General features: G+C 46.0%; 2 protein-coding genes across 2 annotated transcripts; both read right to left on the bottom strand.

Annotated features, from left to right (window-relative positions):
* Positions 1 to 1,189: 1,189 nt before the first annotated feature.
* On the bottom strand, positions 1,190 to 13,363 carry LOC144118334 (echinoderm microtubule-associated protein-like CG42247). The gene is made up of 8 exons (XM_077651288.1): positions 13,233 to 13,363; positions 12,110 to 12,235; positions 11,094 to 11,250; positions 9,005 to 9,102; positions 6,753 to 6,846; positions 5,829 to 5,918; positions 3,043 to 3,176; positions 1,190 to 2,105 (listed from the first exon to the last, which is right to left on the bottom strand). Exons 1-8 carry the CDS (start codon positions 13,338 to 13,340, stop codon positions 1,944 to 1,946), a joined length of 969 nt encoding a protein of 322 aa, XP_077507414.1. The 5' UTR covers positions 13,341 to 13,363; the 3' UTR covers positions 1,190 to 1,943.
* Positions 13,364 to 14,463: 1,100 nt separating this feature from the next.
* Positions 14,464 to 22,280, bottom strand: LOC144119522 (echinoderm microtubule-associated protein-like CG42247). The gene is made up of 8 exons (XM_077652110.1): positions 22,036 to 22,280; positions 20,779 to 20,848; positions 18,608 to 18,709; positions 17,155 to 17,244; positions 16,792 to 16,929; positions 15,854 to 16,000; positions 14,533 to 14,658; positions 14,464 to 14,469 (listed from the first exon to the last, which is right to left on the bottom strand). Exons 1-8 carry the CDS (start codon positions 22,278 to 22,280, stop codon positions 14,464 to 14,466), a joined length of 924 nt encoding a protein of 307 aa, XP_077508236.1.
* Positions 22,281 to 22,710: the final 430 nt, after the last annotated feature.

Raw genomic sequence — 22,710 nt, forward strand, 5'->3', positions numbered from 1 at the left:
CGGCTGATGAAGTGGTGATATTAAACATCATCTTACACTACAACAACCAGGGAAACATTTCTCGTCAATCCCTGCCTTAGCAATCGAGTACATGCATTCACATCCTCGCTGCTCGAACTTTCACTATGAATTATCTTTCTAAGCTGCTCGCGCGCTTTTATTTCCAGCGCCTATGCGCTTTGTTTTCGAAGACTAAGCAAACCTCCTTTGGCGCGACCTCTCTGGCGCTGTTACGCCAGCGTGAGAGGAATTTGCTTTAATTACCCGAATTAATAAAACTTGATCACATATCGATGTTATGATGCCTTAGAGCCATTTGCCTCTGAGGCATTGCCATAACATGGAAATTTACATTGCCATGTTAAGCCTGTTCGTTGCGTTGGTATTACATTTGCCATTGACTTAACCTTCACGAGACCAAGTCTCCTTTGATTAGTGCTGAGAGAGACCAATATCTCTCGTTCCGACCTGAAAACTTGGCTTCTCGCCATTCTCGCACTTGGAGGCACACAATTCCAGGGTTAGCAACAGCAGTGTATAGTGTGCTCCTTCAAGTTGAGCAGCTGGGTTCATCTTGTTACACCGTGGTGCTATGTCGATCTGACTGGTATAGGCTACATGCAATAACAAACCACAAAGTAGATAAAAACAGTGTAATGGCGGCGTTTTAACGAGGTAGATGCGAACTATATGAGCCACCGTGACGTCAACTGCTTCTGCCGCAGTCGCATATGAATGAGGGCGGTTGATATCTTGTGCCACTCCTCCGTGCGGTTATTACATCCGCCAATTCGTTCAAATCTTTCGACTGATCTTCCGATCTCCGAATTCCCCTCAGTTACTGTAGGCTAGGCTGTCAGCGCTAAAAAGTCTGCAGTTCTCGATAAGAGAATATTTTCAGCCGCTTTCGTGGCTTTCGACATTTCTTAGGCAGAATCTAAACACCTGCAGCTCAGCCCTGCTACGGTCAGAGCCTTCACTGCACATACTATCACACCAGTCGTCACCCACCGCCGGCATAACCACGCTTTCAGTACTTCATAACAATTAACACTCTTACAATTTTTAGAAGAGAGCGGTAGCGTAAAGGCCTTCACGTTTTTTAGCGATTTGACAATTCCACTTCTCTTAAGAGGGATAAACACTCGAAACGAGAGAAAAAGGATACGAAATCTTAAATTTCTTTTTTTTGCTTCTTCATGACGTAGAAAAAGCCTTTTTTAGATCAATTTAGAGCGCGAGTGAGGCGTCGCGCTTGTTTTTGCCAGAACGAAGCTGTCATTACCTCCTCAATCGATGCCGATGCGATGATTGCAGTATTAGACGCGCATTGCGATTAGGAAGCAGGCGCTGGTTCTCGGTCCGCTCAACGCTAGATTAATGCACCGTTAGAAAAAAAAATGAACCGGAATATGCCCAATAAAATAACGTTGAGTCTATCTTACAGAGGCGTCACGTGATTTCATGCGGAAAAGCTGCCTAGTTTCATCAGTGGCGATAGTTGCGCACGTCTTGCAGTGTTGTACATGTCAGGATTGCCTTTCATTCGTTCGTTTTGTTTGTGCCACAACAGGATCTCGAGCCACCGAGTGCGTTGTTCTGAATACTTTGTCGCTACACACCGTCCTGCATACACCAGCCATCTATGCGTCGGAGGTTCACGGTCTCTGCTGATCACATGCGAGTTTACAGTGATGAAGTATTGGCTACGAGTTTATAATGACGAAGCACTGACTACGAATTGCACTGCGAGTGCCAGCTTTGGCCCGTCTCACCGACAGGCACTTTACAAATGCAGTCTTGCCACAGTGGAAATGGCCATTGTACATAGGTCCTGTTAGGGCCTGAAGGATGGACCGCGAACAAAGAAACCGGCGTAGAACTGTTCACCAGAGATTCTTAAGAAAGGTGTTGGCGGCGGGGGCAGACAGTGCACAAGGAGTTCAGGTGGCGCGACTGGCCTCGCCGAGGGCACGGTTGGGGACCATCTTCCAGACAACGAAGTAGCCCGCCTGGGCCAAGAGGGTCACCAGGTACTTGTCACTGTGCAGGAACCGGACGCACATCACGGGCGATGTGCTAATCTTCTGCTCCGTGAACCCCGCCTGCAAAACGGTAACGTCACAGCCGCTGACCAACAGTAGGAGCGACTTTTACCACTCACGTCGGAAATTTCATTATCACCGTAAACATAGTCATTATCATCAATAGCCCTACTAAGTTCATCGCAAGACAAAGGCCTCTCAATCTGCCCTCTAACTAATTATGTCCTGCGCCAGCAGCGGAAACCTTATTCCCCAAACTTCCTAATCTCACCCGTCCACCTGACCATTTATTGTCCCCGACTAAGTTGGACTTTCTTTGGGATTAAGTCAGTTACCCTTAACAATCATCGACTATCTTGCCTTCGAATTACATGCTCTGCCCATGCCCGTACTTATGCTTGATATCAGCTAGGATACCATTAACTCGCGTTCGTTCCCTCACCCATTCTGCTCTCTTCTCTTCTATTTAACGGTACACCTATAATTTTCCTTTCATGTCTCGCTGCGCTGTCCTCATTTTAAATTCAAGCATTTTGTTAATTAAAAACATACACGTTGCGAACCTTTCTTTTCAAAAAAGTACAGCGGCAGTCACTTTCACGGTCACTATGAGAGCTGTACGCTGAATACAACAACAGTGTGGATAACAGCCTTTGTCCACTACGCCCTTGGGCTTATTCAACAAGTGCACAACTTAAAGACGATTTGGAGAGTCGTTTGAACAACCTTTTTCCATAAGTTAAAAAATTTTCGAGTTTTGGCCGTGCATAACATTAATAATTTCAAGGCCGTCGCAAGCAGCGGAAAGAAAATGGGTTGCAAGCGTACCTCCTGAAAAGGGTGGAGAAAATAAGAGGAAGTCTAAATTTTCCACGCACCGCCTTGTTTTTGTCTCCTAAAAGTTCGCGGGTCAAACTGCACTCAGTCTGCTCGCGTCTTGTTCAGAGGGAGCCAAGGCCACTCCTCGAACCGCACGTTTTGTGCTTGCGAGCGATACCTTTGTGTTGGTGCAGGGAAACCTGAAGATTCTCAGGAAACCCGCGCGGTCTCCGGCTGCGACGACGGCCTTGTTGTGAGAACGATTACATGTCAGGTTCACCACGTCCGTCAAGTGTTCGTTGTCCCAGATACCTGAAGAAGAAAAAGGCGAAAACACTGTTGTAGAGAAATCCGTCGGACAAGTGACACTGGCCACTGTGGCTGCACTGGGCGTGAGCCTGCGTGCACGTGCCAAGGAATTCGCGCTTAGGTTTTTGTCAGTCACAAACAACATTGAGGAATACCGCTTCATATTATTTCAAGCAAGCTCAAGCAATTCGGCTCTGGAGGCCAATGGTTTCGGCACGCGTTCCGACGGTAGTTTAGGCATAAACTTCGCCGCGATTTCTTCACTACGTTCGACTGAGTTTGTGGAGAATCTAGCTAAATGCATTTCACGTTTTTAGGGATACCAAGAAAAATAGCAAACTAAGCGATTGCATAGATTATTCTTCAGAAAGTCTGCCAACATTCTGTCTAAACGGAAACGCGGTTGCGTTGCTGAGGAAACTACAACAGAAATTCCCGAAACCCTTCCGCATCCAAATTACCCCGTATCCAAATCACCCACAAAACATGGTGACAATTATGTCATTTTTTACACATGTTCGCCGGCCAAGCACAGAGAGAATATCGAACCACCGTCACGTGACTTGATGTTGACCACGCCTCGAGAGGGCGGTGACGGCGGCCGGTAACTCTTCGTCGGCTGTTTTGCGGATTGTTTTTCGTAGCATGCTTCAAGGGCCAAGAAAGTAATATTCGTGAAACAAAAGAAGTTGTCGGGGGAAAAAATTGCACCCCGTCGGCATACGTCCGTTTGCATCAGCCTGCACCTCACGCATTCTTCATGAGTAATGCGCGAAAGCAACTTCGACAAATTACAAAATTTTGAATGTTATGAATATACCCGATCCAAGTGAATTCTGTGGTGTGCTTGTTGTTTCAAAGACAACCTGAGATTATTACTGATTATGCACCGAGTGCGAAAAGCGTACGCCGCGCTTGTTCATTAGTCGAGGGTCGAAAGTTCGCGCACTGTCTGCGGAATATTTCAGAATATTTCGTTCTCCTGAAGTGTCAAACGTGAATGAAAAACAACCGGGAACCATTAAGTCCCCTTACGTGCTATGAATGTGAAAGCATTGCGCACTACTGTTGTTTCCGTCGGTGCTTTTGTGCTTGATTATGTTAGTGGTATTATGTGCGTTTGTGTAACTTAGTTCGCATTGGCCACCAAACCGCACATCATTAGGAGCTCCGTGGGTTAATGCCCATATGTGCAGCACTTCTCATCCTCCACTTGAAATTCATAGATGGCGGCGAGTCCTCATACCACCATCCGTGCAGTGGTACAGCGGTTAAGCGATGCGTCACTGCACTGACAGGTGTCTGTTCCTGTCCCAGTCACCCGCTAGAGATTGTGTGACTGATGTTGCTCTTCCCGAGCAAATTCTCGGTTAGCTGGCGGCACGGTGCTCCTCCGAATTTACCTGAGCTTAGCTGAGTTACTTTGTGGACAGAAAATGTGGACACTTTCTGTACATACTACGCATGAGGCCAGTAATGCTTAGGCATTAAAATTTCATTGCTGCTTGTACTGCAGCTGACGTAAGTTTTTTTTTTCGTCTTATTTCTTAATATACTGGCGACGTTTACGGGGACTTATCGTTGGCTTCTCATTTTTGTTTTCATGCTTATCTAGTAATTTGAACCGTGTATATCAGTGACTAGACAATGTAGAAAAATTTCTTCATGATATGAATTGATGGTGAGATGCAGAGGTGATGAAATGGAGCTGTTCCTTAGTCGGCGTAGCAACGGTAATAATTTATAGTGACTCGCTACCCTCAGCCCACTTCTTGAGACTATCGTGCTTTTCTCGAAAAAAAAATCATTTTACCGTGCCGAAACTCACTGGGGCGGAGCACTATATCCATGGGACGAAGTACGTGTTTCATAATGCCCCGGGAGGGAGCATCTTGGAAGGTGCATGATCATCTGAGCACCAATTTATTGAACTGCACGCAAAAAAAATCTACACGCGTGCTTCTAATAAGGCGCGGTACTATTTAGTGGCCGGTTCTCCGACGGTACTTGCCTATTGCCGTCAAGATAGCGCTGCACGGGAGAAAGCTAAGAACTGATCGTTGCCGGTGGAGAAAGTGCGTCACTATTCGCAGTTGCAGGAGCCAAAGTCAAATTTATTTCAACATCAACGTTCACTGGACACGTGTGATATTGAAGAGCGGGAAGAAGAAGCCTAAAAAGGCTTCACAAAGGCCTGCGCCTCGTTTTCAGGTTGCAGAGCGACGCAGAAGTTGATATGATAAAAATGCATGCAAGTTGCATGCAAGCGAGTGGCGCCACCACGTGTACTTCACTTTTACGCAATTTTCCTTCTTCTGAGAGCTTTGTTTTCGGTAAAAATGACAAATTTATGATCACTGGACGCTAACCTATCAGTCGTGCTTGACTTCGTATTACACCTTTAGAGACGGAGGTGTCCTGTAGAATGTCAGCGCTTGTAAATAAAAAAAAAAAACTAAGCGGTAGACATTAATCCGGAGCACTTCACCACTATCTCGTCCTTCATAGACCACATGCGGCTTCGGGAAGTTAAATCCTACGTACCATCTCACATGAAGATGCCACAGCTTAGGTACTCCTTACAAATAAACATCTCACGCTGAAATCTTAATTTCAACGAGCCAGAACGCCTATAAAATTGTGAAAATTGCTTACCGACGATGTCTGGATTCAGCGTGCAGGTGAGCTGGTGCCAGTCAACTTTCGTAACTGTGGGTGATTTGGCCTTCAAACTATTTACATCCCCTACAGTGAAAGAACGCAAGGCACGTGCGTTAATTTCAAGCAGCTAGATAAGCTGCAGGTGTGATTTAGTTGAAACATTGCGAAAAATCGACATCAGACATAGCGAATTTCTCATTTATTTAAAATTCACAGCACTGTTTCAGCCGCATCACTCCAGTATCACTCAAAATATATATTAGACGATAACGAATTTCGGTTAGGTTGGCAGAATTAGTACGATGAACCTGCGTTCACAGATTTGTTTATGTGCACATTGAAACGCCATAAATACGTTTCGATTATTCTTCGTCCGATCAGCGTCGCTGAGTGTAAACAGTATCGTGCCGTCGGTTCCGTAGGTCGTCATTAGCTCGAATTATCGTAAAATATCCGCAGCTAACCGGTGGAAGGCCTTCAGCGCGGGAACGTCACCTGTTTCTGATGTTCGCATTCTTGCACACAAAGGCAATAGAGCTCTTGAAAAGTTACTGCAGAAAAAAAAAACTGCGTGTTATCTTCGGTCAATCCATTTTATTAGTTTGAAAGACCACATTTAAATCACACCGACAATGATTTGAAAAAATAAAAACAAAAGCTGTGACTTTCGTTACACACCGAAAAATATGCTAGTTGTGTTTACAAGCTAAACTTCCCACGTCAACGCTGTTCATTAGTTGTGCAAAAAAAAAAGTTCAACACTATAGCTGAACATCAGAGTTGGTGATACAGTTTAAGGGCATCAGCGCGAAAGAAGTTCACGAAAGGAGAGGAAACAGGACGAGCGCCGACTCACTACTGAAAGCGAAGCAACGATCAAGTAACACATTTTCGGTTGATTGTTGAGAAAGTTCTTACAGCAAAGAAGCTCTTGGTACTGGCCGTCACTCGTGACAACTTGGAGCAGGCGGCTGTCGGCGGACCAGTCGATGTTCACCAGCGAGTCTCTGCCCTGCGTTTGGGGTCATCAGGTTTTGTTTATAACACAACGAAAACGCCAAAAATCGTCTCAGCCAAAATATACGAAACAGGCCAGCGGACTTTCAAAACAAGGGAATGCCGTGGGAGATATTACTATTATTTTTTACTGTTTCGAGAACTAATCAAGTAAGCAACCGAAATAGGAGATACTTTGACAAAAGAACAACATGGCGCCAATGCCATACCAACTGAGCTACCGCAGAGCCTCGTTTCCCTTGGAACGCATTTGTGGTAACTGCAGACAAAGCTTGGCAGTTCTCACTATCGCCACACCTAAGCAGAGCGACGGATATTGTACGTACAGAAAGCGCCACGTGGAATGGGGTGGAAGGTAGAATGAGGTAGCACTATGAAAACCCCTTCATGCTACCCATGAGAACGAGACTGCGTGGGCGAAGACTGCAAGAATTCGGTCGAACTTTTTTGCGTTAAAGATGGTCAGCTAAACTAATTTCGACGTGAACTCCTTAAACTGGAAGCATGTTTTGACGTTTTATTCTCAATGTTCCCACCACTGTTTTTTATTAATTTTCCCTCGGACAGAATTAAGTTGGCTCCCATAATGACGCCTTATTAAAGCAGCCAAAACTACTTCAGCGTTACATCGAGAGGACATGGTCATACTGAACACAGTACGTTGGAAGAATAAATGTTTTGACTTGTCTTTTAGCACAAATGACACGTGCACTCTGCAAGTTAATTTTATCACACCATCAAGGAGTCTTGGTCTCTTATTATCACGGACAGTACGTCACCATTATTCGCAGGTGGCTCACACTGCGACATAACACTGTTACTAGTAAAGCTGCGCTGGCTGTGCTGTGCTTGATAACCTCTAATCGTGATCTACCAATCAGAGAGGTTACCATGACTTCTCCAAATTTTATCTTTTGCCTTTCTTCCACTCAAGCCTATTTTGTTCTAGATTGTTCTCTAGTTCTCCGTACTGAGCTGATGTCTAGCGTACAGTCCTGCTCTTTACAATGCCTCGCAATTTTGCGACCACCTGAACGAACTTCTTGGGTTCGGCACACATGAGAGTAAAACATTTAAATCGGCATTTCTTTTTCTCATTTAGTATAAACTGCAAGAACCGAAAATTACTTATAAGAAACCATCGCTCACGTACGCATGTTTTTTTTTTTTTTGCAGTCATAGTGCAGGTGTGGCAGAGTACCGTCTCAGGAAGGTACGAATGCGGAGAAGTAAGCTGTGAACGGCACCACGCTAGGCAAGACGCAGAAAAAAAAACCTTGCGGACGCTTAAGCGACAGCGTGCTGCTAGTGAATGCACGGAACGCCATCGCTCGTTCGGCGCGACGCCTTGCCCGTTGGAGACACCTTTGAACGCATTTTTAATTTTTTCAATTGTTTCAATTAATTAACTGATCAATCGCATGCTCATAATTTTCTTGATTACCATAATCAAACATTGCATTTTTATTCCGAGCATTTTTACACCTTTAAACCCTCTTTCCAATAATTTGTTTTGTTTAATTAATCATATAATGAATTAATTACAATGATTTCATTAACTCATCATCGCGTATCACACACCAATCAATCATAACTACAAATTACATGATACAATTTTGTTTACGTAGCCCCCGATTATTTCCCACACACGGTGCCGACTACGCCGGCGGCGTTTCGACCGAACGAGCTGTACACGCTGTCTTGTAATACGCGGCGCTTTGCACCTTGCAGTTGCGCCAGAACGGTTGATGCTATTTTGAATACTTGTAATGGTATTTCCGAATTACAGAACATAATCGTCAACAAATATTTTTGGTGCCATTTATTGACAAACAGCAAAAACTGAAACCTCTTACGAAAGAAATATTTAGGTTCAGCTTCTTTGCAGTTAGAGTGCATAAGTGGCGGAGTACTCTTTACAGGCAAGCATAATAAGGGACAACCAAGCTGTGAAACGGAACAACGCTTACCGACAGATATGTAGCACTCGAAGCCTCTAGCTGTTCTTTCACCATTACGGCTAACGCTACGTAAAAAGTAGGTGATGGAGTAGGCTTATCCCTTTGTGAGTATACGTCAATTAACCTTCTCGAAATGAGTTAAGCGACGCGAACTAACACAAACTGGCACCAACAGTAACAGGAGGTACGTACCCTAATGACTTCGCCCTTTTGATTTGCCTGCCCTTGGTCTTGCACGAGAAGCACATGAATGAAGCCGTCGTTGGCTCCGACCGCCATCAGCATACCATCTGAATACGATGGAATATGAAATAGAGTATTGGGTTCGTATGCGGCGTCGCATAACGGTAAAGAAACTCATTTTGTAAATAAAATCGCTTTCGTGTTGGTCCTGAAATATATCTTGTCCTTGATTAGAGTCAGCCTTATGTAGAGTCAGATAGCAAGTAAACATTAAGAAGAGTTCGAGAAAAAAGGAATGAAAGTACAGACGTCACTGCAACGCTGATAGTGGACCTTTTGCAGCAGATTGGGCAATCAACGAAGGCCGTTGCAGCTGTAGACGGCTGTTCGGAGGAAAGGACAATGAGGCTCTGGATTGTAAACTTTCATAAGTGATAGCAGCCCCGTGCAGGGAATTAACACGACGTTGAGAAGCTGTTCGATGCTCTTTAAGGCAAACTGTGTCAGGTGACCGAAAAAAAAAGGAGGAGCAGTCTCACGAGAGAAAAAAATTTCCCCTCTTTGATGTTTGCTGGAAACACAAGAAATCTGCAGAGCAAAGCGATGAATGACAGATATCATTTTTTCCTGTTATTTACGTCCCAGCAGATGACAGCAGAGTTAATGATAAACAAGCGTTTACTTCTTTTTAAATCAATTATATTATTTAAGCGCCATGCCTGAGTCTGCTTCCTTCTTGTATTGTGATAAATTTTGTTGTTAAGGCTATGAAAACGCGTGACAATGCGCAGTGGCTATTTTGGCAGGCATTCCAGGTATCAACGTGAGGAGACAGGGCTATTACTGCTAAAAAATCTGGGGGCCTTCTTACCACATTGTTAAAGAAGAAAATGAAATAGCATTTAGTGAAATGTTCTCTAATTTCTAATGAGTGTCCGATGTTCTTACGAATTTCCCGTCAAAAAAACAGTTCAAACCGGTTCCTTTGCCCTTATATGGTGTGCATGAGTCATCACCATCTAGAATGTACGAGTACCTTTCCATGTATTATTCTATGAGATTATGCGAACCCTACAAAATAATCTACCTCAAGCCACCCACTAATTTCCACTTATCTGCCTTAATATATTTTTGAGGGTGGCCCTGTTTCTTAATTTTTTTTTGTTTTTGGCGGGGGAGCATTTGGAACTGGGCCAACGTTCAATTTTTTGGAGGGTCCTCATATTTTCAAATTTGACGGTGCCTTATAATCGGTCTACTAATTGTCACGAAATGTTGATGACGTCGCCACCCATTTAATCGCATTCATAGATCGCGGAAAATCCTCATATCATTACTGGTGCAGTGGTGAAGCGTTTAAGCGATGCGCCACTCCTCTTTGCTTTGCTGTGTCACCTGTGGCTTGGTGTAGCTTTCACCAAGCATTACTCCTTTGTAATCGGTGTGGCTGATAGCCCTGCATATGGCATCTGCGGATGTGATGAGACTATAGCCCACATTCTTTGTGAATGCCCTGCCTACGGTGCCGAAAGGCAGTCTCTCTGCCGTGCACTGGAGCGTCTTGATCCGCGCCCACTGACGGAAATGAAGATTCTCGGCCACTGGCCGCGGCGATCGTCGGCGGTAAAAGCCTCCAAGGCACCGCTCCGTTTCCTGAAGACTTCTGTCGTGCACGATAGGCTCTGAGTGTACCGAACGATGCGACTTCGCATAGTGACTTCAATTTCCTGCTACTGTCTTTTCTCGTACATCTTTTTATCACCTCACCCCTTTCCTGCCGTGCAGGGTAGCACACCGGTTATTCTTCCGGTTGACCTCTCTGCCCCCTCTTCCTCTTGTTTCAAGCGCAGCCAATGGTGGGGCTTGTGAGACCCACGTTTTTCTCTTCATTTTCTTCTGCTATGTACCTGACTGGAAAGAATAGATTTCTTGTTTTTCTCTTTCTTTCTATTTTCCGTTATAATCAAAATAACTAGCGTAGCTTATTTTCACTCCACTAAACTATGTGCTCGTATTTTGTCGTTTTTTTTCGGTAAGGTCCTTTTACCTCTTACACACAGTGCGCGGATGTGTCAGAATGCTAAAAGGAGGTCCTCACCGGGCGAGTAGGCGATGGCGTTGAGCGCACTGTTGGCCACGGTGAACGTGGTGAGCATTGCGCCGGTGTCGGCAGCCAGCACTGACACGCGGCCATTGGCGCAACCCACGGCAAGCGTTGTGCCCCGAGGATGCATAGAGGCGGACAGGCATTCCGACTGCGAGGAGGTGAGCGCGCGGTAAGCTTTAAGGCTCTGTACATTTCTGAACAAGTGAAAAAACGGGTTTGCTATTGTCGCTGGTGTGTTACACAAAAACTAACTCTTTCGACGACGAGCTTCTGTGTGTGCCGCTTTCATCGTTGTTCCATGTCGCTATATTCTCACGTCAAAATAAAATGCCGAGTAGTCGGTGCCCATACTTGGCTGTCAAATTTGCTGCATGGAAAGATGCTGAGCACCGAGTTCTTGAAGATTTCAAGTGTGTTGGTCGCCTGCTTTTAGTGGGATTCATTGGCTGAGAAGAAACTGAGACACAGTCATTTGCTTCCAAATGAAAACCAAGTACCGGGAAAGCCGACTGAGAAGAATTAGCAAAAGTGACACTCAACATTATTGCGCATGGCTGTGAAGTACACACGAACCATTTTAGCGTTTTTTTTTTATTTTAGTCTATGACTGCTGGTTTCAAATTACAGTTATCGTTTAAAACGAAATCAATATATCTACACCGGGGAGTAATCATTCCTCCTCAGCATACAATGAGGCTTCAGCGTCTTATTTCTCTGGTTTTGTCGCATTAATTATACTTGTAGCTAACAGATCATCAGCGAAACAAACAAAAAAAAACTACTTCTGTGGCATTTCTTTTTATCTGACGATATACTGCGGCAACCAAAACATTTGTTTCTTACCGCAGAGCTCACACTTTCAATTCTCAGTAAAGCAGAAAAAGAAGTTCAATTCGCTTATTGAAGACTCCCCTTCGCACGTACATGAAACTGTGGTGAAAAGAGTTCAAGAGTGTGGTCAGAAGGCGTGCAGATATTTTGAGTATAGCGTGCCGAAGATCGAGCACCTCGACAGGAGTCATCCAGACGAGGCTGGCGACATTCCAGCGGCAGACGGCCCTGTCTCGGCCAACAGTGAAGAAGACGTTCTCGGAAGGGGACACCACCACACTCGCCGCCTCGCGATAGTGGCTCTGAAAGTATGCGCACACAAACAGGTCATGGGAGGAGAACTCTTGCGCACAAAAGAATAATTTATTTTGGTCAAAAACAACCGGTTATGATTTCAATATGAGATAATAGTAGTAATAACGAAATCGCCACCGAAGAAGCACTGTCGCGCGCGGCGTCTAACTGGCGCACAGCCCACTCTGACAGTGCACTCAGCTGCATCTCACACATTAACGTGCTTATTTCGTGGTGGAAAGTCTCAACACCAATTTAGGATGAATCTTTCGCAAATTAAAGCAAACGCAGAAGTTTGCCGGAAGACCGTGACAGGAGGAGGTGAAATTAATGGTTGGTCGCGAGAGGTTGCTCGGGAGTAGCAACCTTGGTCTCACAAGCCCCGCAGGTGCCAGCACTTGCCATCGCAAAGCAGTGGCGCATTGCTTAACCGCTGCACCACTGCGCCAGGAGCAGTATGATGACTTCCAGCGATATGTGAATGTAAAGCGCACGATGACCAATTAAAAAAATATGGGCATTAACCCATTCAATCTATCGCGGCATGTTTTTAATGCGGAGCTTAAGTGTACCCTCCAGTTTTTCGTGCATATAAAGAGTAATAACCTATCATTTCCAAGAGTATCTTCTTTCCCTTGACCAGTTCACTGTTGTATTCGAGGCAAGCGGAGGACCTGCACTTTTCGCGCCATTTTCCCAAGATCCTTCAGACTGTGAATAAAAGCTGCTTTGCTCATCGCATTCGCCTTCACACTGCGGACTCTGCCCCCGGAGAGTGCGGCTGAAATCTGACAACGCACTCGCCTGCTGCAATTTAGACTTCTTTTGAGCGACGCATGGGTGTCGAAATTAATCAGCCATCTTTCCAAACACATGACTCATGCATCACACAAAGCAAGTGTCGTGATTTGGAAGGCTCCATTTCAAACAACAGCGACGACGCACTTCTTCAAGCAATTGAAGGATTACACGATGAGAACAGCTAAATAGCAACAGATCGCTCACCTGAATGACTGGCCTGAACCTCCTCTTGAAGGAGCCCTCCATGATCAGGTTGTGCGTTGTGCCGACGAAGACGTTCTCGTCGGCAGCGAACGGCAGGTGTTGACACATGGCATGCACGCCGCCCGTGCCTCTCGGCAGCTACGGTGGGAAGAAACGCAGACTCAGCACAGCGGACTCGTAAACAATTTCCAACACTCAGAAATCCAGAAGTGAAGCCAAGGCTCTCTCGAGTAAATGGCCACAAGGCCTACACAAAAGAGAATCACAGAATGATGCTTTAAAGTTGCTCGGAGCCCGAAAGTCACAACAGAATGCTGGCCCTGGAGCACGAAATTTTCTCTTGCAATAGAAAAAAAGACTTCCTTCCACACTTATGCAATTAAACAAAACCTTGGTTCATTTTAGGGCTGATGCAGTGTTTTCCATGAGCGGAGACAAGCATCACGAAAGAAAACGCTTAGTTCCAGTCTTCTAAAATGTGCTTCTGCTCCTGTATCAAACTTGAAGAAGTAATGCGTACATTATTCAACCAGACAAAAAGTATTTCGAGAAAACAAGAAAGTATGCTACTCATTATCGCTCGAGGAGTAATCGTGGGTTTCATCCTAATGTGCTTTCATTTTCATATGACTTACATATGTAGAGGTGCCAACAAAATTTTTCAGAACACTAAATCTGCAAGAAAAGCTTAGTTGCTTGGCAGTCTAAGCATATAGCCACAAAGTAAAAGATGTGCTGTGAACGTCCATGCGCTACCGGCGCAATTTACCCGTCAATGATCGGCCACGCATCTGTGCAGCCACCGAATCTAGCTTTTCCTGGATTCCTGTGTTTTGAAAACTTCTGTGGGTGCCCATACACAACTTAACGTACCTTGATCGCTATCACCATCATCATAACCTTCTGTTTATGTGTTATTTCTTATCTGTCTCGCATCCAGTACAGTGCAGCAGAATGGTGACTGGCCCTACTGGCCGCTCTTTTCGTCTTTTCTCGTCAACTTTTTAATGCATTTTAGTCCGCCGTAAGATCAAGTGAACTCATCTGAGATCTACGCCGTTCAGGAAGAAGAGATTTGGCGACGCCAGTGACACCGCAAGAGTTGTCACGAATTCCGCAGCACCAGAGGAGCGGCTTATGTCATAAATCTTTTGATCAGAAGGACAGCTTGTTGCTCGAGCAGTTGGGTTGGTGTTCTTGGCATGCAAGCGATGATCAGGTGTCAACGCTATCAGAACTACGGGGAGAAGATTTACCAAAATATGCGTGTATGCAAGGTAACCCAAAACAGTATACTTGCCGATGTGACTCCGAGCCTCTGAAACTTTCTGTCAGCATCCCAAGCCTTAATCTGGTCCTCTCGATCGACAGCCGACGCAGATATGAGCAGATTATGAGGCAAAAATAGCAGGACGTTCACGTCATTCTGAAATAAGTGCAGGTAGAAGAAACAATGAAAATGTCACTTTAGTCGGTTGTCCCTATTAAGTGTCATCACAAGGTTCTTTGGCTGCAGGGTGGGTCAGCCAGTTAACAGGTCCCAAATAGGTCGTACCATGCAGAAGAGAAAGAAAATTGTCCAGTTGGCGCATCACATCAAGAATTTTAAGCGCTGTTTCAAAACACAAAACACTGACGAAGGTGCATCGTCTGCTCTCGTCTTATCCGCGCAGGTGTTTTGTGTCTGTAAAAACATGGTACTTGATTTCGTTAATATGACGTGCCCCGTAAAGCCCTGTTCTAGTGGGCCTAGATAGGTTCGGTGATCCTACAATTTGAAGTTCAAAAGTGTTTAAAAATGATTCCGATAAATTTTCCTGAAGGTCGGTTAAAATAATTTCAAGCAACTATTAATTTACCATCATCCGTTGCTTCACGACGATTTTTTTCACTCACCCACAGCAGTGTTTCCATGCCGTGACCATCCTTTTAAGATCAAACGCATCACATGTCACACTTCAACTTTTGCCAAATCGTTCATACCCAAAACCATTATTGATTAGAACCGGCTGCCTTCCACAATCACAACTGAAACAAATACGACATCATTTCATGAAGTTTTAAAAAATGAAAGCGATGTGTAGTTTTCTTCTAGTTCTGTTCTGCTCAACTCGTAACGTGTTTGAGTTTAGTTTTTTCGTTCTGTTTATTTCGTTGGTTTTTTTTTTCATTATGTTCATTTTTCTTTTTGTTGTTCCGCCACATTTTGCTACTTGCTGACTATCAGTTATTGCACTTTTTCTGTTTTGTTTTTTGTTCAGTTCCTCATGTTAGATGTTCCTTCTTCTATATTCATGTTCGAATGTTTACCAGCCCCCTATGTAATACCCTCGTGACGAGGGCTTTTAGGGGTTTCTTCAAATAAAAAAAAATAAAATAAGTAGGCTGTTAGACACCGAGAAAGAAAACTAATTAAGAAAGAGAGGCAGACAAACTTTTTCTGCAGCTAGACCTTGTATTTTCGTTGCTAACTCGTTTGAAACAAAACACGGTATTTTTTTTTCGTTTGCATAAATGAATGAGGTTCCCAACAGTGGTGCGTGCCACTCCTTTTCCCAATGGGAAAACTCCGCAGGAAATGACGCCATAATCAGGAGCCAGCGGCGGCCGACCATGATCACCTCGTGCGCCCTGAACTCCTTGCTGATGAAGAAGTAGCTCCCTTCGTTGGAGGCTGACCAGACGGTGACGTAGCCCGCGTCATCACCCGTCACGAAGCCAGCGGTGCCCATGAAGTCGACGGCCGTGATCGTCTTCGGCGCGTGCTCCTGCGCGTGGGGGACGCCGCAGATCGCGTTGGCAACACGACGGTGGGAAAAAAAGAGGAATTGTTCAAGTATTTGCATTCAGCAGTAAAAGTGTGCTCAGGGAGCAGTGTCCATGCTAAGTCCAGGAGTTTGGCCTGCGTTCTTCATGCGCTGCGTGTGGAGATGTTGAACATAGCCTTATGTGCTGTCCAGATATTACAACGCGGAGAGGTGTGCCTAATTCACTTCCCTCAAGAGAGCAATATCACCACATAGATCACTTTAAAACACTGTTTACTGAGCATCCGCCTCACATGCGGGAGCTGCCGGGTTCGATTCTCAGTGCCGCCGGGTACCCACCGATGATACAATCGGTACAAGTTTTCCCCTGGTTTAGTGATTGGCTTATTTACGGTGAAATGCTTGGAAAATGGGTCTTTGACCTCCACCTTAAGTAGAAGAAAATACCTTGTGCCATGGCGCTCATTGGCCATAGACGCCCTTACGCCATAAAAATCCATCATCATCATCGTAATTGTCATCATCATCAAGACACTTTTTACCCTAGCGGAAATCAGCCACATCGGAAGGAGGCTTTCCACCTTCTGAAATTCCTTCAAAACCCTGATCTGGATTTCAAATGGTGACAGCAGCACTTGATGACTATTGTGGGCTTTCGTGTGCGTGGTGACGAAGATATGTCAGTTCACAGGTGTGCCTCAAATTCTTTGCGGTGGGGCAAATGCCGACAGAATAATCACAAGGTTAATCCCGCCAGTATCTTACGAGAACCTCAACTCCACAGTACTCACAGCGGTGATGGCGTCCAGCCTGTCCAGGTAGTTCTCCTTGCCCTTCCTCCAGAAGCACAGGTGCTGCACGCCATACGTCAGGAAGAGCTCGTTTTCGGAAGGCGGGAAGTGACAGCCCAGCACGGGAGCCGGGTTCGCCTGCACACACGAAGCGGGCCGGACACGGCAGAAAGAGCGCTTGCGAGGGTTGCTGCGGACTGCAGCATCGGCTAGCGCTTCGTGTCCAAATTTTTGCGTGAGAAGTATGGCTCAGTTTATACTGGCGAAATGTGGAGACTACACTTAATCACAGAAATAGGAGACTTTTGTTACTGCACTGGCAGGGGGGAAAAACACCAGTGAAATTGAAGGCAACGGACTCACAACTGCCCTTCCAAGAACCTCGTTCTTCTGCCAGTCCCATAAAGAGAGCTCGTGGTCGTGGCTGGAGTCAACTGCGACCAAGAGTGTGCCCTGAGGGGGTAGAAAAAAAAGGGAGGGGGAGATAAAGAAATAACTATGGGGACGCTTAAGTCACCGCAAGAAATGAACATGTGCGACAGCATTACATTTCGCATCTTTCGGAGTTTGTTACAACTTCTGCGTGTGTTTGAGCTAGTTTCTTTGCCGGTCTCTCAACCACCACATTCGGACTGCTAGCAGCAGTACCAGGTATCCAGCATGCTATGACGGAGCTGAAATTTGCATATATCGCAGTTTTAACGCGACAGCGTTAAGGGCCCCGTGTCGCAGAAAAGCCGGTGTCGTCGGCGTTGTCCGTGAGAGAAAAATCTCTCCTCCTCGTCCTCGCAATGTACGCCACTGCCCCAACAGATGGCGCGCGACGGAAGCGCCTCCCGCTCGTCTCGTTCGAGCGCAGTGGGGCCGTGCGGGCACGCAGGGAATCACGCGGTGAGCGGCGAACAACGCAGCGCACATCCAAAGCGCGTTCACCACGAAGCTTGTGGCTTGCTCTCCGTTCGTTCGGCGCGGAAGCTATGCTGGCATTCGTGGCATCGAGTTTGTCGAGAACAATGTGCCGACGAACTACGACTGCAACTTGAGTCCCGCGCGTTTCGGCAAGGCGCCTGGCAGCGCTTCTACGTGGTTTGCCGCTCCGCGCGTCCGTTTCACCGTACGTGGCAGAGCGATTTGTCTAACGGGCAAGGCGTCGCGCCGAATGGGCGATGGCGTTCCGTGTACTCCCTGGCAGTGCTGCAACACGCTGTCGCGTTCCACTCTTAGAGGCGAAGCTTAAGCGTCCTCCAATTTTTTTTTCTGATTTATGATTTCGAGTCTCTATCTAGGTTGCTGTCTATAAGCAAGGTTGCTCATAGCCAGATTCGCAGGTTGTGATGACGTCACAAGATCACGTGACCTCTCTCTATCAATAAGCGAATGTGGTGACACCGGACGTCGTCGCGGCTTGGTGCGCGCCGACAACTCTAATGATATCGCGTTAAAATAGTAAACTGTGGTGTTTAACGAGCGACACATTGGCTGTGAGGGACGCCGTAGTTGAGAGCTCCAGAATAAATTCGGTCACGTGGAGTTCTTTAACATGCGCTGACAACAGACACCACTTGAGTAGAACATGTTGTCAAGATTGTTGGTGTAATTCTTAGGACACGTTGAAGCTGCGCTTTAAGAACACACACAAGAAAGGGTACTGGACGCTACGCTTTGAAAATGCGAAACCTGGAAAAAGCGACTGAAAAGGGAAGGTGAGTTCGGAAGCACACGAGACTAAGCCGAATCATCGAGTGTGTTTCGTGAGCGTGGCTTGCCTGCTCGGAATTTTTTTATGCAGGTTCGAGAGATGTGAAACTTATCTCACCTGGTACGAGAATCCAAGACATGACAGCCCCACATTTATGATTCCCGCTCCCAGCACTGCCAGTGTTTCAAGTGTCGCCGTCTTCCAAACACGGATGTGTGCCTGCGAGAGACAAACAAAACGACCCTAAATTTTGAAGTGTGTTTCTGAGAGACGGTGCTCATTTATAAGGAGAGTCTTGACGGAGGTTTAGTACCAGATTATTTACTTCTTCTTTCACTGGGTGAGCAGTATGAGTGCCTTTAGGCAAAAATGACGGCGTGTGTCTCTGCGTGTACGCCCAGTGAAGCCTCCGGTGCCAGCAGTGAGAGGAAAAATATGCATCAGCGCAGGCGGAGATGCGGGATCAACGATGTCCCCAAGCGAGCGGCTAGCGCGGGGAGAAAGAGAAACCGGCGCCGTAAGCGAGCGCGCGCCATTGACTGATCCTACGCGGCGGGCCAAGAAAGGCGAAATGTGTGCAGTGTAACAAATGTACAGGAACAAAAATCATAGCGAGCCTTAAAGTGCGATAAAGTAGAGCAAAGTGCAAATGCAGAAAATGTAAAGCATGGAATAGTTAGCAAGCCATGGAAGCCAACCAAAGTAAAGATAAATTAACTGACACTACTTTCAGGCAATGGAATGCAGCGAAAGGAAAAGGCGTCGAATATGCGCATCACGCTGAAAGGTCAGCCTGCTTAAGCAGTTCATCGCATATGACCATCTGAGCTTTCATTTTTTTTTTCATATGAATGCACAACAGAGTAATCCTCATTTCAAGTGTCATTCCTGTCTGCATACACACTGGCTTCTTCCACTACACACAAGCCAGCAGTTGCTAATCGAGTACTTCAATGGTCTCGCTTACCTCCAGCCCTTTCTTTGATTTCCCAAGTGCCCTAAACTAACTGAGCCCTAAACGAAAAAACTGGTGACATGTGATTGTTTGCTGACAACCGAGTAGTCGGCTTGAGCCAGATTTGTACCCCAGAGCAGCCAGTGTCTCCGAAGCGCGCGAACCGCACTTATCACGCAATGCACCCGCAGTTATAAGGAAATAGCGCCGCCGTTTTTGGCAGTGTGAGCTCAACGACCGACTGATGTGAGACGAGATTACTTCTAATTCGCTAACAAAAAAACGCTGCCGGTAGTTGAGAAACGTCGATAGTGGGCAGTCCCACGTGCGGCTAGTCACGACACGGTGAGCGTGTTGCAAGCGGTTGCAAGTTAGCGACTGCAGGAATCAATTTATCATTAGTAGAGAGAACTGACGGTTAAAGTGTATTACGGTATATGACTCATACGCGTATGAGTGTGGGATAAGAATACGACACGCAAAACAGGCAAAGCACGGTACCGCTGCAAGGAGAATAAAAAAAGGAGACGGTAAAAAAAAAGGTGGGACATTAAGCTCCGTCTTTAAGGGTATGACTGAGTCCCGTCAGCGCTGCCTCTTGCCCACGCAGGCATGGGCGCTGTTTACTCATTTACAGTCGCAGCCACTATGCGAAATACCCACATGACATACACATAAACCCGGCTTTAATTAAGCCGCACTAATATACTTACATGGCCTAGTGGTAGCGTGTCTCACGAGCAACTCAAGGGTCAAGGGTTCGAGTCCTGATTGATTGCACCAAATGTCTTTTAAGCGCAATTCATTTACTTCACATAATTACGTATTCTAATGAAGCTTAGATCACGCTACGAAATTCTAATCAGCAGTTTTCTAATATTGCAATCACTTTTCAAATTCGGCGCATCACGTGTGACGTAGCCAGGCTTTCGAACAATCCGTATTTTTCGCTAACGACTACAAAGTCGACGCCTGATTCTGCCCTGAAATGGATCACTAACACTGCCCGCTTACAGTAAGAGAAGGATGATTTTGAATGGTCATGCTTCACGCGGTAGCCAGGAATTTTGCCAACTTGTCTAATGGGCTGAAATCCAGACGTAGAATAAAAGAGCATCACGTATCTTCGCTTGCGCAATCAGACAAGCTAAAATGATGGTGCGACGCGGTACACATCCGACGCATGCATACAGGAAAAGTGGCGCAGAACATTTCAATAACTTAAAAAGCCGGATAAATAATCAGAGGGGGCTTGTTACGAGTGAGTTGCGCTCTAAATACTTTGCTGCTCGCATGAATTTTCGCTAGCACACACATCGCCAGTGATTCTTACCGGAGGCGCGTTGTTGAAACCGGCTCCCTGTCCGGTGGCAGCGACGTCTTCGCTGTAATTGTACGCAATGCTGAAAAAATAAAAAAGGGGGGACGTTGGAGCTTATTTTCATGCAAGGTCGTACGCTGCTTGCACTTTGAACGTGAACTGTTACAGTAATAAGAAAAAAAGCAGCCTTTATCTTTCACGAAACACGTAACAAGCTTCTAAAGAGCCTGCAGCTGGTTCGACACACTCCGGAGAACAGCAAAAGCTATGAAAAAAAAAGTAACTCCAACCCTACGACACGTACTTCACACCTTGTGCTTCACTTGTGATCTGCGCGAAAACGTAAAGGTGCATAATCATTATTCCTCGCGGTAGCTCTGAAGCTTCGACGCTGAGCAATATACTTTACGAGTGCGCACCTCAAGCAGAGCGAGCCAGAATTCTTGCTTCCACTTAAGTTGCGAAACGCCGGACGAACCACACCGTTATGTCCTGATGTTCGCTACTGGAGGAATGAAATCTCGAATAAAAAAAATTATCGCTCTACGGAGAAAAAAGAGCCACGGCAGACAAGGATTCTGATGTAATAAGCCTTTAGAAGCTCGCGTTCCTCTCTGCCCGTGCCTCTTTGCTAAACAGCGGATGGCACCCACACTTTCGGCAGTGACGAGGTGTGTGTGCTCCGTCAGAAGAATGCTAGGAAGCATAGCTTTCGCGCAGTCTATTGATACGCCAGTCTTTTTGGCCGATGTAAGCATTTTCAGGGGAATCATGCACATCACACGCGTGGCACCATATCGTAGAAAAGTTGCCATGCTGCGTCGTGTATCCTGCATTCCGTTTCGGACAAAAGGATATAGATTCACAGTATGCTTATGTGTCTCTATTGCAATTTTCATGTTTTTTTTTTGTTATTCTGCGCATAATTTCTAAGCCTTGGCACAGCACAACTTTCTTCAATGACTCGAATTTATTAGTCCGGATCCTTCGCGTCTTTATGACTAATGTCCTCATCAAGCATGAAATGTGATAGTAGGCAAAACTATAATCGGGTGTTAATTATGGTCAACGTCCGGCCGACGCAATTTGGACTCGCATGCAGTCGCTGGCCGCGTGGCGTTTACGCCTCGTTCACATTCCGGAGCAAGAGTAGCAGATCTCACGGGGGATAGAGGCTGCCACAACCTGCAGTGTGCCACGAAGATGCAACGAATGCTGCTGCCGGAGATGTCTACCAGAGGTCGCGTTGCAGCGCAGCTTTAACCTTACCAATCGATGTCCATCGAGTGTCCCATGTAGAACCGCTGCTGGTGCTTGGACCGGTTGAAAAGGATCGCCAGCGCAGCCACGTTGTAGAGGATCTCTCCAGAGCGCACCACGTGAAGGTTGCGGAAAGAACCGCTGCCCCGGTAACCGTGTCTGCGGGCGGCGCCGTCAAGGAAGACACGGCCGTTCTGCCTTGGTACCAACACCACGCCCGCCCTATTGCTCGGCCATATTGGGTCATGTGCCATATGCCGTAATGTGCCATATGTCTGAAAAATCACTTTTCTGAGACACAAAGCCGAAAACTGGCCACTAGGACAATTTTTCGAGAAATGTGTAGTTTTACTCAACGTTAATATCGTTTGTTAACGATAATATAAGTGATTTCTAACAGCGAAATGCAAAGCAAACTCATTTAGAGGCTGGGCAAAGTAACGTAAGTACATTAACTGAAGAACAGTGTGAACGGACCAGCATCTAAGCGCAAGGGTGCTCCTACGCATGCTGCTTTCTTATACGACCATGCAACACTAAGCTCCTACACGCAGGAAGCAAAAGCAGAGTACATAACTACTGAAAGCCCTCCATCTGTTTTCTGATTTCTTATTCTGTGTTGTACGAACTGGCTGCCCAAAGCCGGTCATGTTAATCTGCAGTTATACTGCTTTACTTGTTGTC

Source organism: Amblyomma americanum, chromosome 2 (genome assembly GCF_052857255.1).
Source record: "Amblyomma americanum isolate KBUSLIRL-KWMA chromosome 2, ASM5285725v1, whole genome shotgun sequence".
Taxonomy (NCBI): Eukaryota; Metazoa; Arthropoda; class Arachnida; order Ixodida; family Ixodidae; genus Amblyomma; species Amblyomma americanum.